At 43.5% G+C, this 12,046-nt stretch overlaps 1 protein-coding gene across 1 annotated transcript in view; it reads right to left on the reverse strand.

Annotated features, from left to right (window-relative positions):
* BORCS5 (BLOC-1 related complex subunit 5) overlaps positions 1-12,046 on the reverse strand; it is a 77,706-nt gene that overhangs the window by 19,489 nt on the left and 46,171 nt on the right. Inside the window, exon 3 of the mRNA XM_075442126.1 lies at positions 3,948-4,105. Coding sequence (XP_075298241.1) covers positions 3,948-4,105 — 158 coding nt within the window. The remainder of the gene's footprint in view (positions 1-3,947; positions 4,106-12,046) is intronic.

Genomic DNA, 12,046 nt, shown 5'->3' on the forward strand with positions numbered 1-12,046 from the left:
AGCTGAGCTCGTCTGTGCTCACGCTGATAGGCACTAAGGTTTGGGGGGGCTGTTGGTTGGTTGTTTTACATACGACACCCAAGAACAGGCAGACTGAGACTGTTTGATCCCTGCTTAGCAAGTCATGGTTCACCCCTGTGATCTTTAACCTGAAGTATCACACCGTCCGTAAGGCGCGGCGTCAGTTCTGTCCCCATCATTAAACACTCTATGGCAAAGGTTCCAAGGTGCAGGGAAGACCAGTTTACCCTGTTAACTACTTATAATTGTCTTTTATAACACATTATCTATTGGGTTTTAAAAATGCACCTTTTTCGTAGCGTACACATATAACAGAATCACAGAATGTCACGGGTTGGAAGAGACCTCTGTGGGTCACCCAGTCCAACCCCCTGCCGAAGCAGGGTCACCTACAGCAGGGGGCACAGGACCTTGTCCAGGCAGGTCTGGAATATCTCCAGAGAAGGAGACTCCACAGCCTCCCTGGGCAGCCTGGGCCAGGGCTCCATCACCCTCAGAGGGAAGAAGTTCTTCCTCGTGTTCAGCTGGAGCTTCCTCTGCTTCAGTTTGTGCCCGTTGCCCCTGTCCTGTCACTGGGCACCACTGGAAAGAGTCTGGCCCCATCCTCCTGACACCCACCCTTGAGATATTTATAAGCATTCATTAGGTCCCCTCTCAGCCTTCTCTTCTTCAGGCTGAACAAGCCCAGCTCTCCAACATCACATCAGTAGACAGACTAGATCCTGTTCCCAGGCCCATCTGAACAGAATGCCCTCAGAAGTCAGTAATGTGGTGATTCATCGAATAAGCTAAAATTTTTCATCTTACAAGATACCAAAGCATACACAAATTACCCAGAAAATGATGCACACAGGCTTTTTTCCTGAAAACTGTCAAATTTTGTGAGATGCAATAACCCTGGATTAACGCATACATAAATTCCAAATTGCTGTTCTGTTGTTTTTCAAACTGATAAGGAGAAAAGATTAAAAGGAATCCTAAGTATTTCAGTGGTCCTGGAATTAATGCAGCATTGCAACAGATGGTGAGTCAGCTGCCAAAACTTAATATGAAACATAATATTTAATGCATAGTGGTGGTTTTTCCCTAAAAAGATGCAAGCACATCCTTTTTTTTTGGCAGTGAAGAGAAAGCCTCTTGTCATATAAATCAATTTCTTCCAAAACCAACAGTTTGGGTACAAGTAAGTGCAACTGCTGAAGAGAGGCAGCTGAGTCAACTACCTTCAATCACATCTTGAATTCTTTCCCCTTCAAGGAAATGCCTGAGTAAATGCATTTCTGCTTGAGAGAGAACAGTCACAGCGATCTGGAAACTGCACGGGTTCTACATTTAGGAGAAGACACGGATCCAGCCCACACACTGTAAAGAAATTCTGGCTAAACTGGAAAATCGGATGGAGAGCAAAGTTAGACTGTTTTGGTCCCCAAAGTAAGGGAATGCACAGATGGGTCTACTTAGATCTGGAGTAACTACTGTCATGCAATGTTTTTGTTTCCCTTAGCGTATTCTCTTTCCTATGAAGAACCATTTCAATTCAGACCGTGTGCTGATTTACAAACCACCACAGTCAATTATGAGTTATCGAGGACCAATAAATTTACAAGAGTACTTTTGAGTTTCGCCAGAAACCAGGAAACTTTTTTATTCTGGCCACACAGACAATGAGCAGAAGATATTTGCCCTGGGATCTTTTGTCAAGGAAAGACCAAAAAAAATGCTGGCTGGAGGCAGTATGACTGTAGCATACTACACAGCAGGACTACTGCTGCACCCAGTACGGCCAGTGACAGTCTGAAAAGTGAACATACCTCAGACAAATGGCAGGAAACCGGGGACTGAACTCACCAACATTTTGCAGGAAAGTTAAAAGCATCAATCACTTGATAAGTCTGTTATTGGAAGAAAAACACTGCAATGCTTACAGCGTTAAAGAAAAGAAAAAGAAATACTGACCACTAAAATGAGGATAAAAGAATTTACTGTCCAGCTCATGCACACATTATGTTTTTCACAACATATTTCATTTTCTCTTTCATTTTTACTCTTTACCAACGGTCAAAGCCTTTTCTACATGGCAAAACTAAATCATTGCTGTCAAATGGGTGCAGCCAAATGCGATTTCCTTTGTCTACACTTGTAAGGAGAGACATACCCTGCTCTAGTTCAGCTGCACCCCTCGTTGTCAGCAACTGTCAACAGTGGTGCAATTTAGTGCACCAAGGAAAGCCCAAACAATTTGGAAAGAACAATTTAAGCTGAGTGGGTCCCACCCAGCTCCTCCAGAACACACACACACACAGAACAGCCAATGCAAGAAAAACATTTTAAAATAATTAGGAAAATGAACAGTAAAAACCCACCAGATCTGGCAGAGGGATTGAAAAGCATCTGGGGTTACTTAAGTGTTGTGACCAAAAAAACCAAAACCATCCCAACTGAGTCATCAGCTGCCCGAGTCAGTCTCGCACATTTCTCCTTCACTTTGTCAGAGAGGAGTCTGGGATAAAGAAGCTAGTGACAATATCAGCATCATTGTTTTATATTAAAAAAATCATAAGCCTTAAGAGCTAGAAGAAAACATCACCATAGTTAATGTGAAGGGGATTCTGCCACTTGCCGTACAGAAGGCAAATCCAACTCATGCAGATTGCACTGGTGGCATCTACCATGACTTTAAATCATGTCGTTATTCCCTCTCACACTTTAACAGCCAAAAGAATTACAGTCTGCTTGGATTAATGCAGTACACCGTCATTAGGCTGGCAATTAAATCCCGTTTCTGAGATTGTGTGATCTGAGTCACCAACATCTGCACATGTGTTTACATCTTGTGTAATAGCTGGCCTCGGATCTCGATACACCAAAGTAAAAAGGCCTTTTTAATGGCTCCCACGTTATTTTGGACTTACAACTTCACGATGACAGCAGCTTCTCAAAACAGCCTATGAATCAAATTTATTATCCATGTCATGCGGGATTTTCTTAACTCTAAGCCAATATAGAAACAACGAATCAAGGTCATTGTTTATAAAGCATGAATAAAAATTAACCACCTGTTCAAAATTTTCTCTTTTGACTTTGGGAGGTATTTGGTCCCACAGACTCTTGACATATGCAGCATTCACCAGTTCCTCTGCAAATCTGGGAGTATGTGAGAAAACACTCTCAAACAGCATCTCCTCTCATGCCAGTCTGTTTTGACTTTAAAAAAATAAAACAACACCCCCCAAAAAGCCTGTCAGCCATCCTACTGCTTCCAACATCACTAGTTACACATGAGGAGGACGATCCAATTGTAGATGCCCACCCCAAAACCAATTTCCTCCGTGAGAGTATCATTAAATATTTAAGCAGATTGGTAATTTTCAAATGATGGCTTAGTGGTAAAAACAGCAGCACGGGAAGATCTTCTTGCCATATGGATCAGAGAAGAGACAGCGTGTTACGGGCTTTGAAAATAAAGTCTAGCTCTATAAATCCATTGAAGAAAGAAAGAAATACTACATTCTCCAACCACAGAAGATGTTAAGATAACCATTTCTTTCCTTAAATTAGAATCTAACCATGAGGCATAATAAAATGTATGCTAGACAGACCTAAATAAGGAATGTTACTTTTAAAAATTCGAGTCACCTTTTACTTCTTCCACAGTTACTTGCAGTACTCACCATACCAGAGGAACAGCCACCGTTCACAGCCAGGAATCATAGAGCAAAACCAATAAACACACGACCTAACAGTAACCACGACGAAAGCAGAGAAACTGTGCTTGAAGTGCACACCCACAACGTTCCTCTACTGGGTTTGCTTTGAAGTGGACTGCTGCAAGTGACCCGTGGCCATCTACAGCAAGCACCTGCTTTCGCAGCAGCAGATGGCCACGCGGATGCCCCCAGCCCTTCCCCACCAGAAGCGGGCAGTACCTCCTTGATCCGCTTCACGAGCGCATTCTGATCAAAGGCAACTGCTTCTGCACACTGGTGAAGATGATCTTGGTACCGGAGACACAGCTGCAGCACCTGCTGTGGGTCCAGCTTTTCCAGCTTGGTGTTGGTCGGAGAGGTCTGCCCACTGAGGAGTCCTACAAGGCAAGGGAAGGACCAGAGTTAATCTAACTGTTCACACAACTGGTTCAGCTGCAAGCCAAGAGGCAGCAGAACAAACCCAGAAGGAAAGATTTATAAGGGGTAATGAAAAACTAATTCAGGATCTTCGGCTACTGAATGGACTTCAGCGACGTAATAGCCCAGTGAAGGCTAAAAGTGGGAAAGACATGGACTGAAGATTTCTGAATGTTTAGGCTTTACAGCAGTGCAAAGAACGGTTTGCCATACAGCTTAGCCCTCCTTGCCAGAACTTCAACACGGACTCTACATGCAGGTCCGTAACATACATCAGTTTGGTCTTCAGCAACACGCTGTGTAGAGCGAGTCCTCTTTCTTCTCCTCCACAAACAATCTTCAGCTGTGAGAAATGACCCCCCTCCTCATTTACGTATGCCAGATGGGGACGGAGTTGAGATGTCCATTCCCATACAGGCACGGGACTCAATTTTCGCTAGGATCATGCTGTCAAAACCAGAGCTCTAAAAATTCACTCGTTCCCCAAAACAAACGTGAAGAAAAAATGACCCATGTAAGTTAAATTATCAAGGGTGAAATGTCCGTGTTTTGCCTACCTTGCCTTTTCTAAAGCTTCAGAACCCTTTCATCTTCTAAGATTTTTCTTTAGAAGCTCAAAGACTAGCAATACACCAATATACTTACTATATATATATATATGGCATTAAGATCCTCGCATGACCACGTTTCACCAAAACCTCACCAGAAAAAGGTATTAGACTTAAAATTGGGACACTGGTAATATCCAGAGCAGCAAAATTGTCCAGAGGAATTTCTCCTGCCCACTGTTTGTTGCCTGCTTAGTGCAACTTAAGTGCTGAGCTCAAGCATACATGTGCCATACTGACCGCTTTCCCCAAAGCTGCTGGAAAAAATGCTGCTAAAACTCTAAGGCCATCCTTTTTTTGGTATTTCATTTACTTCCATTCCGTTTTCCTTCAGTGCTAGCACAACATTTTTAGTGGTTGGGACACCATCTGTGACGAACAGCACATACACATAGTCTGCTTTTCCCAAAACCTCCATCAAGCTATGTAAACCGAGTTCAGTGACTGCACGCATGTGCCCTTTGGGGCTCTCAGTTTACAGAGAGGAAAAGACATTCAAACAGCAAATGTAAGCAAGTATCGCGCTAAGCAATTAAAAAGTAATAAATGCCATTTATTTGGATTGGAAAAGTTCTTCTAAGAATGTACCTCGGTGGGAAATGGAAACTATTTTGGATGGCCCCCATGCTTATTGGAAGCTACAAATGGTGACATCAAGTAATTGCCAAAACAGAAGAACAAGGCAGAAACCAAGACGTAGAAGCATCTTACGAATCTGAGGAAGTTAAAACTCTGAAAACATTTGCAGACAGAAATGAAAGAAAAAAAAAAACTAGGACAAGGAACTTCATCAGGTATCACGAAGTAAGTTTACTTTTCATCGACACTCAGCGTATTATTCTCTCAGGATGCTCTCAGTTACCCTTGACAGAAAAACTTGTCTTTCCTCATATTAAGAGGAAAAAAATATATAATTTTGTTTTACTGACTTGTTGCCTGCTACAGTTGTGCTACCCAAGTCAAGGTCAGGAGGGGAAACAGACACTTAGCCATTTGGTCTCAAAACCCTGTCTTAGCAATAGTAAAATTATTTTTTTATGTTTTAGAAAGAATCACCTCAAACACCACCTTAGGCCCAGCAATATCCATTGCAAATCTTTCAAGACTACTGCCAGCTGGAGTGCAAAACTTTAACAGGAGCAAACCCACTGAAGGAAACAAGACTCCTCAAAAAATGTATACATGTTCTAGTGCTTCCTCAGTTTGTTAGTTCTGATCTTGTATGAAATTATCTTGTCAGGATAAACGTTCAAATAATGTTGTCAACTTTTAATATGTTGAATGTTCACACAGGAATGAAGAGTTCACCGTACACCTGAGGCTGTTATCCTGCTTCTGCACTGATCAAACACAGGATGCTATCAACCAACTCATTTTCTTTTATTACTAATCTCTCACCAACTTCAAGAGGAGGAAGAAAATTAGACTCTGTTTAAGAGATTTAATTAACATGAAGGGCGTATTTTGGCCAACTTACACACTGCTTATAAGAATTCTGAAGTGGAATAGGCCAAGGACTGTAAAATCAGCTATAAAGGAACATGCTACTCAAACTTACATTATGTACTTACAACCCTGTACAAGTTACATAATGCTACAAGCAAAATTAATAAACTGTAAAGAGCCTCTAATTCACTATCCAGAAAAAACAGAAGCTCAAGTGAAGGGAGACGTTAAGTGTTCAGCTGGAAAGCCTTTGTAAGAAGGCAGAGGCGGAAATACAATCCAGCAGAAATGTTTGGACTAGAGACAAAAAACAAACAGCATATGCCTCTTAAAGATAGATTATGGTATTATTTTGGGTGATGCAGTAGGGAGAAGCCAAACAAATCAGATTCTCCGAAGACCTCTGGGTTCATGCTTGCAATGCCAGAGAACAACTTAGAGTTCCAACTTGCAAGAAAGCCAAAAGTAAACAGCAGTATGAAAAAGGCCATGCAGCCTTCTACTTGGCAGAAATGCCCACTGTCAGCAAGTCGACCCACCATTTTTTGTTGTTCACAGTAACTACTTACTACCCATGCTACAACTATTAATATTTTATTAACACCCCCCTCTACTCTGCTCTGGTGAGACCCCACCTGGAGCCCTGCATCCCTGTGCCCCAGCACAGGAAAGATGTGGACCTGTGGGAGCGGGTCCAGAGGAGGCCACAAAGATGATCCGAGGGCTGGAGCACCTCTGCTGTGAGGAAAGGCTGAGAGAGTTGGGGCTGTTCAGCCTGGAGAAGAGGAGGCTCTGGGGAGACCTTATTTCAGCCTTCCAGTATATTAAGTGGGCTTGTAAGAACGATGGAGAGAGACTTTCTACCAAGGCCTACAGTGACAGGACAACGGGGATGGTTTTAAACTCAAAGAGGGCAGGTTTAGATTGGAAATAAGGAAGACTTTTTTTTGGGATGAGGATGGGAACAGGTTGCCCACAGAAGCTGTGGATGCCCCATCATGGGAAGCGTTCATGGTCAGGCTGGATGAGGCTTTGAGCAACCTGGTCTAGTGGAAGACGTCTCTGTCCACGGCAGTGGGGTTGGACTAGATGATCTATTGAAGATCCCTTCCAGTCGAAACTATTCTATGATTTTATTAATTCACCACATTTCATTTTTTAGCAAGTCAGTAGCTTTGCTCCAAAAAAGCAGATGGTAACAGTAAGTCATGGTGAAATTTCATGGAAGAGAGACTGCAGCCACCGAGATCCAAGAGAGTTTTTACCAGGGAAGCTCAAGGGGTAGAAACAGAGATGCAGGGCTGGAAAGGACCCCCCCCCATGCCACAGAACCCAGATCTCTTCCCTTCCTCCTCCCCCCAGCAGCAGGCAGTGAGCTCAGACAGGCTTAGTGCAACACCTCCTCCATGAGCTCTGCACTCACGAGACAGCAGCACACTTCTCTACATCCACGAAAAACTTGAGATCCACAGGAAAAACTCTGAACCAAAAGTGAGACACAGAAAATGGTAGGGAGTTAAAAAGGGTGCTGCTGGTGTCCTGTGTTCCTATGCTAACAGAAAGCTGAGATAATCTAAAAGCCTCTAGCAATTCAGCACGGAGAAAGCTTCACTTTTAGAGCAGAGATGGCCGGCGCTGTGAACCTCCAGGTGTTATTAAACTACTCTCCTCTTGAAAATCACTGTTTCCTTCTTAAAGCCTTGTCCCACACTTTGAACTCTGCACTGAACAGGGCCATCCCGCAGTGACCGGTCTACACGTGGTTCGTAAGAGGATATGAGATCAGATCTGTTGCAATAAAGTATTTATTAGGTCAGTCTTACAAGTGCCAAAAGGGAGAGAGGAAGAGGTCACCGAGTGGTTCAGGCTTGCTACCAACTCAGTCAGAACTTGAACTGGGACAGCAGCACATCTCAGAGCAGCTAACCGCTGAGCTGCTACCTCTTCTTCACTGAGGACAGCCTGTCCCTGTGACTTTGTCTGTGTGGTTATTGCTCCCGCCCCTCGAGAGCACGGGTCTGCTCTTCAATGGGAAGAAAACAACATCTAAAGATCTAATTTCTTATTAAATTGAATGCTCATTTCTCAAGTCGTTGGTTCTCTCCCAAAGAAGGAAGCACACCAGGAATCATCTCTGCACTGTTTGAAACCTCGCTAAGAGACCGCCTGGCATGCGATGAGAGACGCAACATACCCAGCACAGTAAGGCAAGGCGGCACGGAGAACGTCATGGCTCGGGGCAAGCAAAAACAGGGAAACGGGAGGAGGACTGCTGCAGAGCTTTAGTGCATGGACCAAAAATGCTTTGGCACCTGTCAAACACGCACAGTCTTGGCTATCAAATTACACCGTGAAACAAGTAAAATGGCAGACCACATTACGTGCCTGCCACAGTGAAGGGAAGTCAGGATCTCCCACGTGCTCTGGATACATCTGATCAAGCAAACAGCATGCCCATGAAGGTGATAAACAGTTGGGACGAAGAAGGATTCACATTTCAGCTTCTAAATGGTGCTTTAGAAAAAAACAACCCAATACACCAAGCGTGTCATGCTTAGAGAAATATCATATATCACTACGAGGTTAGCTGACCCACAGACTTGACAAATCTGTTATTGTTTCCATATCCCTTGGCAAAGCAGAGGCATGTTAAAACCATTTTCCTCCTACTTAGTCATCTCTTTGTTGGTTCCAGGTCAACATACACTTCCAACAAATCACATCCTACTAAGCAGAAGCAAGCTGTTAGTTTAAAAAGTGTTTTTACAACGAGAAGTTTTTGAAAAAACGCTTTACATGCTATACTGATCCTACACCCATGCAGAACATCGTAATCCACCATAGTGATGTTCTGCTGCTTTAATGGACAATCCCAGCAACAACTTGAACACTTTCCAACCTGAAAAGTATCGGTATTTCTTTTTGACATCTGTATTTCCACTTGTCAATTCCCCTTTTCAACCAGTAACAGAAGACATTACAAAAAGAAAACCAATAGGTCCACAACTGTTCATTTATTCTTATTACAGACAGCAAAGCACGGGATGCTGTGGCCTTGTTACTGATTTTAAGGCCCGAAAGTGTTGCTGTCATCAGCTAACCAATCTTTCCATGGTACATAAGAGAGGACTTTCAGAGTAACTCCTTATTTTATCAGAAGTCTACCTTACCCAGAATACTGCTTCCAACATGTGACAACAGTGGACATATAGAAAAAAGTATCTTTATCAGTTCTTCTTCCACAACCTTCCTGCCTCCAAAAGTTATTAAGAAACATTTCAGGCACAAATTACTGTGCTCAGTGAAGCTATTATACTCGAATTTCACTAATCCTTTTTGAAGGATATACTTTAATCTCCACCATATCCTACGCCAATGAGTAGTAACGCTTAATTATGCACCCTAGCAGGCTGTGCTGCCATTCAGCGAGACCTGGACAGGCTGGAAAGTTGGGCAGAGAGGAACCTGATGAGGTGCAACAAGGGCAAGGGCAGGGACCTGGGAGTGCTGGTGAACAACAGGTTGACCGTGAGCCAGCAGTGTGCCCTTGTTGCTAAGAAAGCTAATGGGATCCTGGGATGCATTAGGAGGAGTGTGGCCAGCAGGGCGAGGGAGGTTCTCCTCCCCCTCTACACTGCCCTAGTGAGGCCTCATCTGGAGTACTGTGTCCAGTGCTGGGCTCCCCACTTCAAGAGAGATGAGGAGCTGCTGGAGAGAGTCCAGCGGAGGGCTACGAGGATGGTGAGGGGACTGGAGCATCTCTCCTACGAGGAGAGGCTGAGGGAGCTGGGCTTGTTCAGCCTGGAGAAGAGAAGGCTGAGAGGGGACCTAATAAATGCTTAGAAATATCTCAAGGGTGGGTGTCAGGAGGATGGGGCCAGACTCTTTCCAGTGGTGCCCAGTGACAGGACAAGGGGCAACGGGCACAAACTGAAGCAGAGGAAGATCCGTCTGAACATGAGGAAGAACTTCTTCCCTCTGAGGGTGATGGAGAACGGGAACAGGCTGCCCAGGGAGGCTGTGGAGTCTCCTTCTCTGGAGATATTCAAGACCTGCCTGGACAAGGTCCCGTGCAGCCTGCTCTGGGTGACCCTGCTTCGGCAGGGGGGTTGGACTGGGTGACCCACAGAAGTTCCTTCCAACCCCCAACATTCTGTGATTCTGTGAAAACACTTTTCACTAACTTTACCCTTGCCACTCTGTAGTAATTGTGCTGTGACACAACATAAATCTATGGAGCGGGGTGTACTTTCTCCCATCGTCTTTCCAAGCTCAAGAACCCCACTGATGACCTCCTCTCCCACAGAAGCCTTCATTTCTGATTACCTCTGTAACATCTCCAAAGACCTGTAACCTAAGGCCCAAACTCCCTCTTTAAAAGCCAAGTCAGTTCTTCTGCAGCGTGTAAGGGTTACACCTCGCACAATCCAGCTGCTTCTATACTTGCTACCCCTTTGCTGGACCTACAGCAACACCTTCTTCAGAGCATGCATTACAGTGCATTGCACATGTCATCACCTCTTCTCCGGAGAGTGGGGTTAAATGAAGCAACAGATTACACCCCACGATTAGCAAGAGTTTGTCAGCTTTACAGAGCTGGTTCTGGTACCTGTTTCTGGAGATTTATGACTGTGTACATGACCATTTTTTCTAACACCTCTTCTGTGAACAGTTCTCATTCATGCTTGTAAAAAATGACGTACTTCTGTTAGAGGGAATGTTGGTTCCACTAATTGATTTTGCTTTTCTGAAATTCCTCTCTGAAGACAATCCTACAGACTCTTCAGCAAGCTGCTGGAGAATCTAAAAAGCTTTTATTAAGTATATGCTAGTAGAAAACTGTTTTCAAGGAATTTCTGCTTTCGTCTCCTAATGATTTGCTATTTAACCTGCTAGAGTTTATGATCCTTTGCTCTTCTAACACAAGTTTCTTTTTGCCTTTTTTCTGTGTGTGGCAATCTTTTTGCCCGCAGCTCCCTTCACACTGCTTTAACCACACTGGTTTTCCCTCTCCCACCCTTCCAAAGCATCTGTGCTGCCTGCAACCGACCTTATTTCTGCTGTTCCCAACTTCTTTTACTATTCTCATTTTTTATGAAACCTCTCTTCATAAATTTAATTCAAGGCAGCAAAACTTTTTCAGCTCTTCTATTCCTCATTGAATTTGAGTAGACTATGGTTAGTACTAATATAATAGCACTGAGTCATTTCATTTACCCTCATTTAGACAACGTTACTTTTACCTTAAAGAGCACTAGTGTTTTTTAAGTCTCCAGGAATTCTGCTGCGTTCCAAGAGTATTTAAAAATGACCAACCCCACAACTTGCCTCATCAAACATTTCTGAAGCGGTTGGGTAGAAGCTACCCAGTCTGGCCAGCTTCTTAAATAAAGCCTGGCCTCAGTGGCCACTGGTTTTCTATTACGATCACCTTTCTTGTCACTGTTTGCATGGGGAGATTGTTTTGCCAGTACCTTCAGGCGTCTTAAATACCAAAAAAAGATCCACACAAGAAACAGATGAAATTACATCCCTAAAGACCAAGTTTTCTTTCTTGTCCGTTACTGCTTGCACAAGTTTGGAGGCAGCAACTTGCTATTAGCTGAGATAGCTCATTTCCATATGTTCTCCACGCAGGAGGACTTTAATATGATCTGCAGAAAAGAAATACTTGCACATGTGTGTGTAGAAGAATAAAAGGCATTAAAATACTTGCAAACAGATAAGGTAATCAGATTTACAGGGCTCTTATTGACTAAATGCTTTGAATCTTAATTGTGTGTTTCCTCTCTCATTCTTGAAGACTAAAAAAAGACTACATTTTCAGCAAAGCCTGAAGAGTCAAAA

Source organism: Opisthocomus hoazin, chromosome 1 (assembly GCF_030867145.1).
Source record: "Opisthocomus hoazin isolate bOpiHoa1 chromosome 1, bOpiHoa1.hap1, whole genome shotgun sequence".
NCBI lineage: Eukaryota > Metazoa > Chordata > Aves > Opisthocomiformes > Opisthocomidae > Opisthocomus > Opisthocomus hoazin.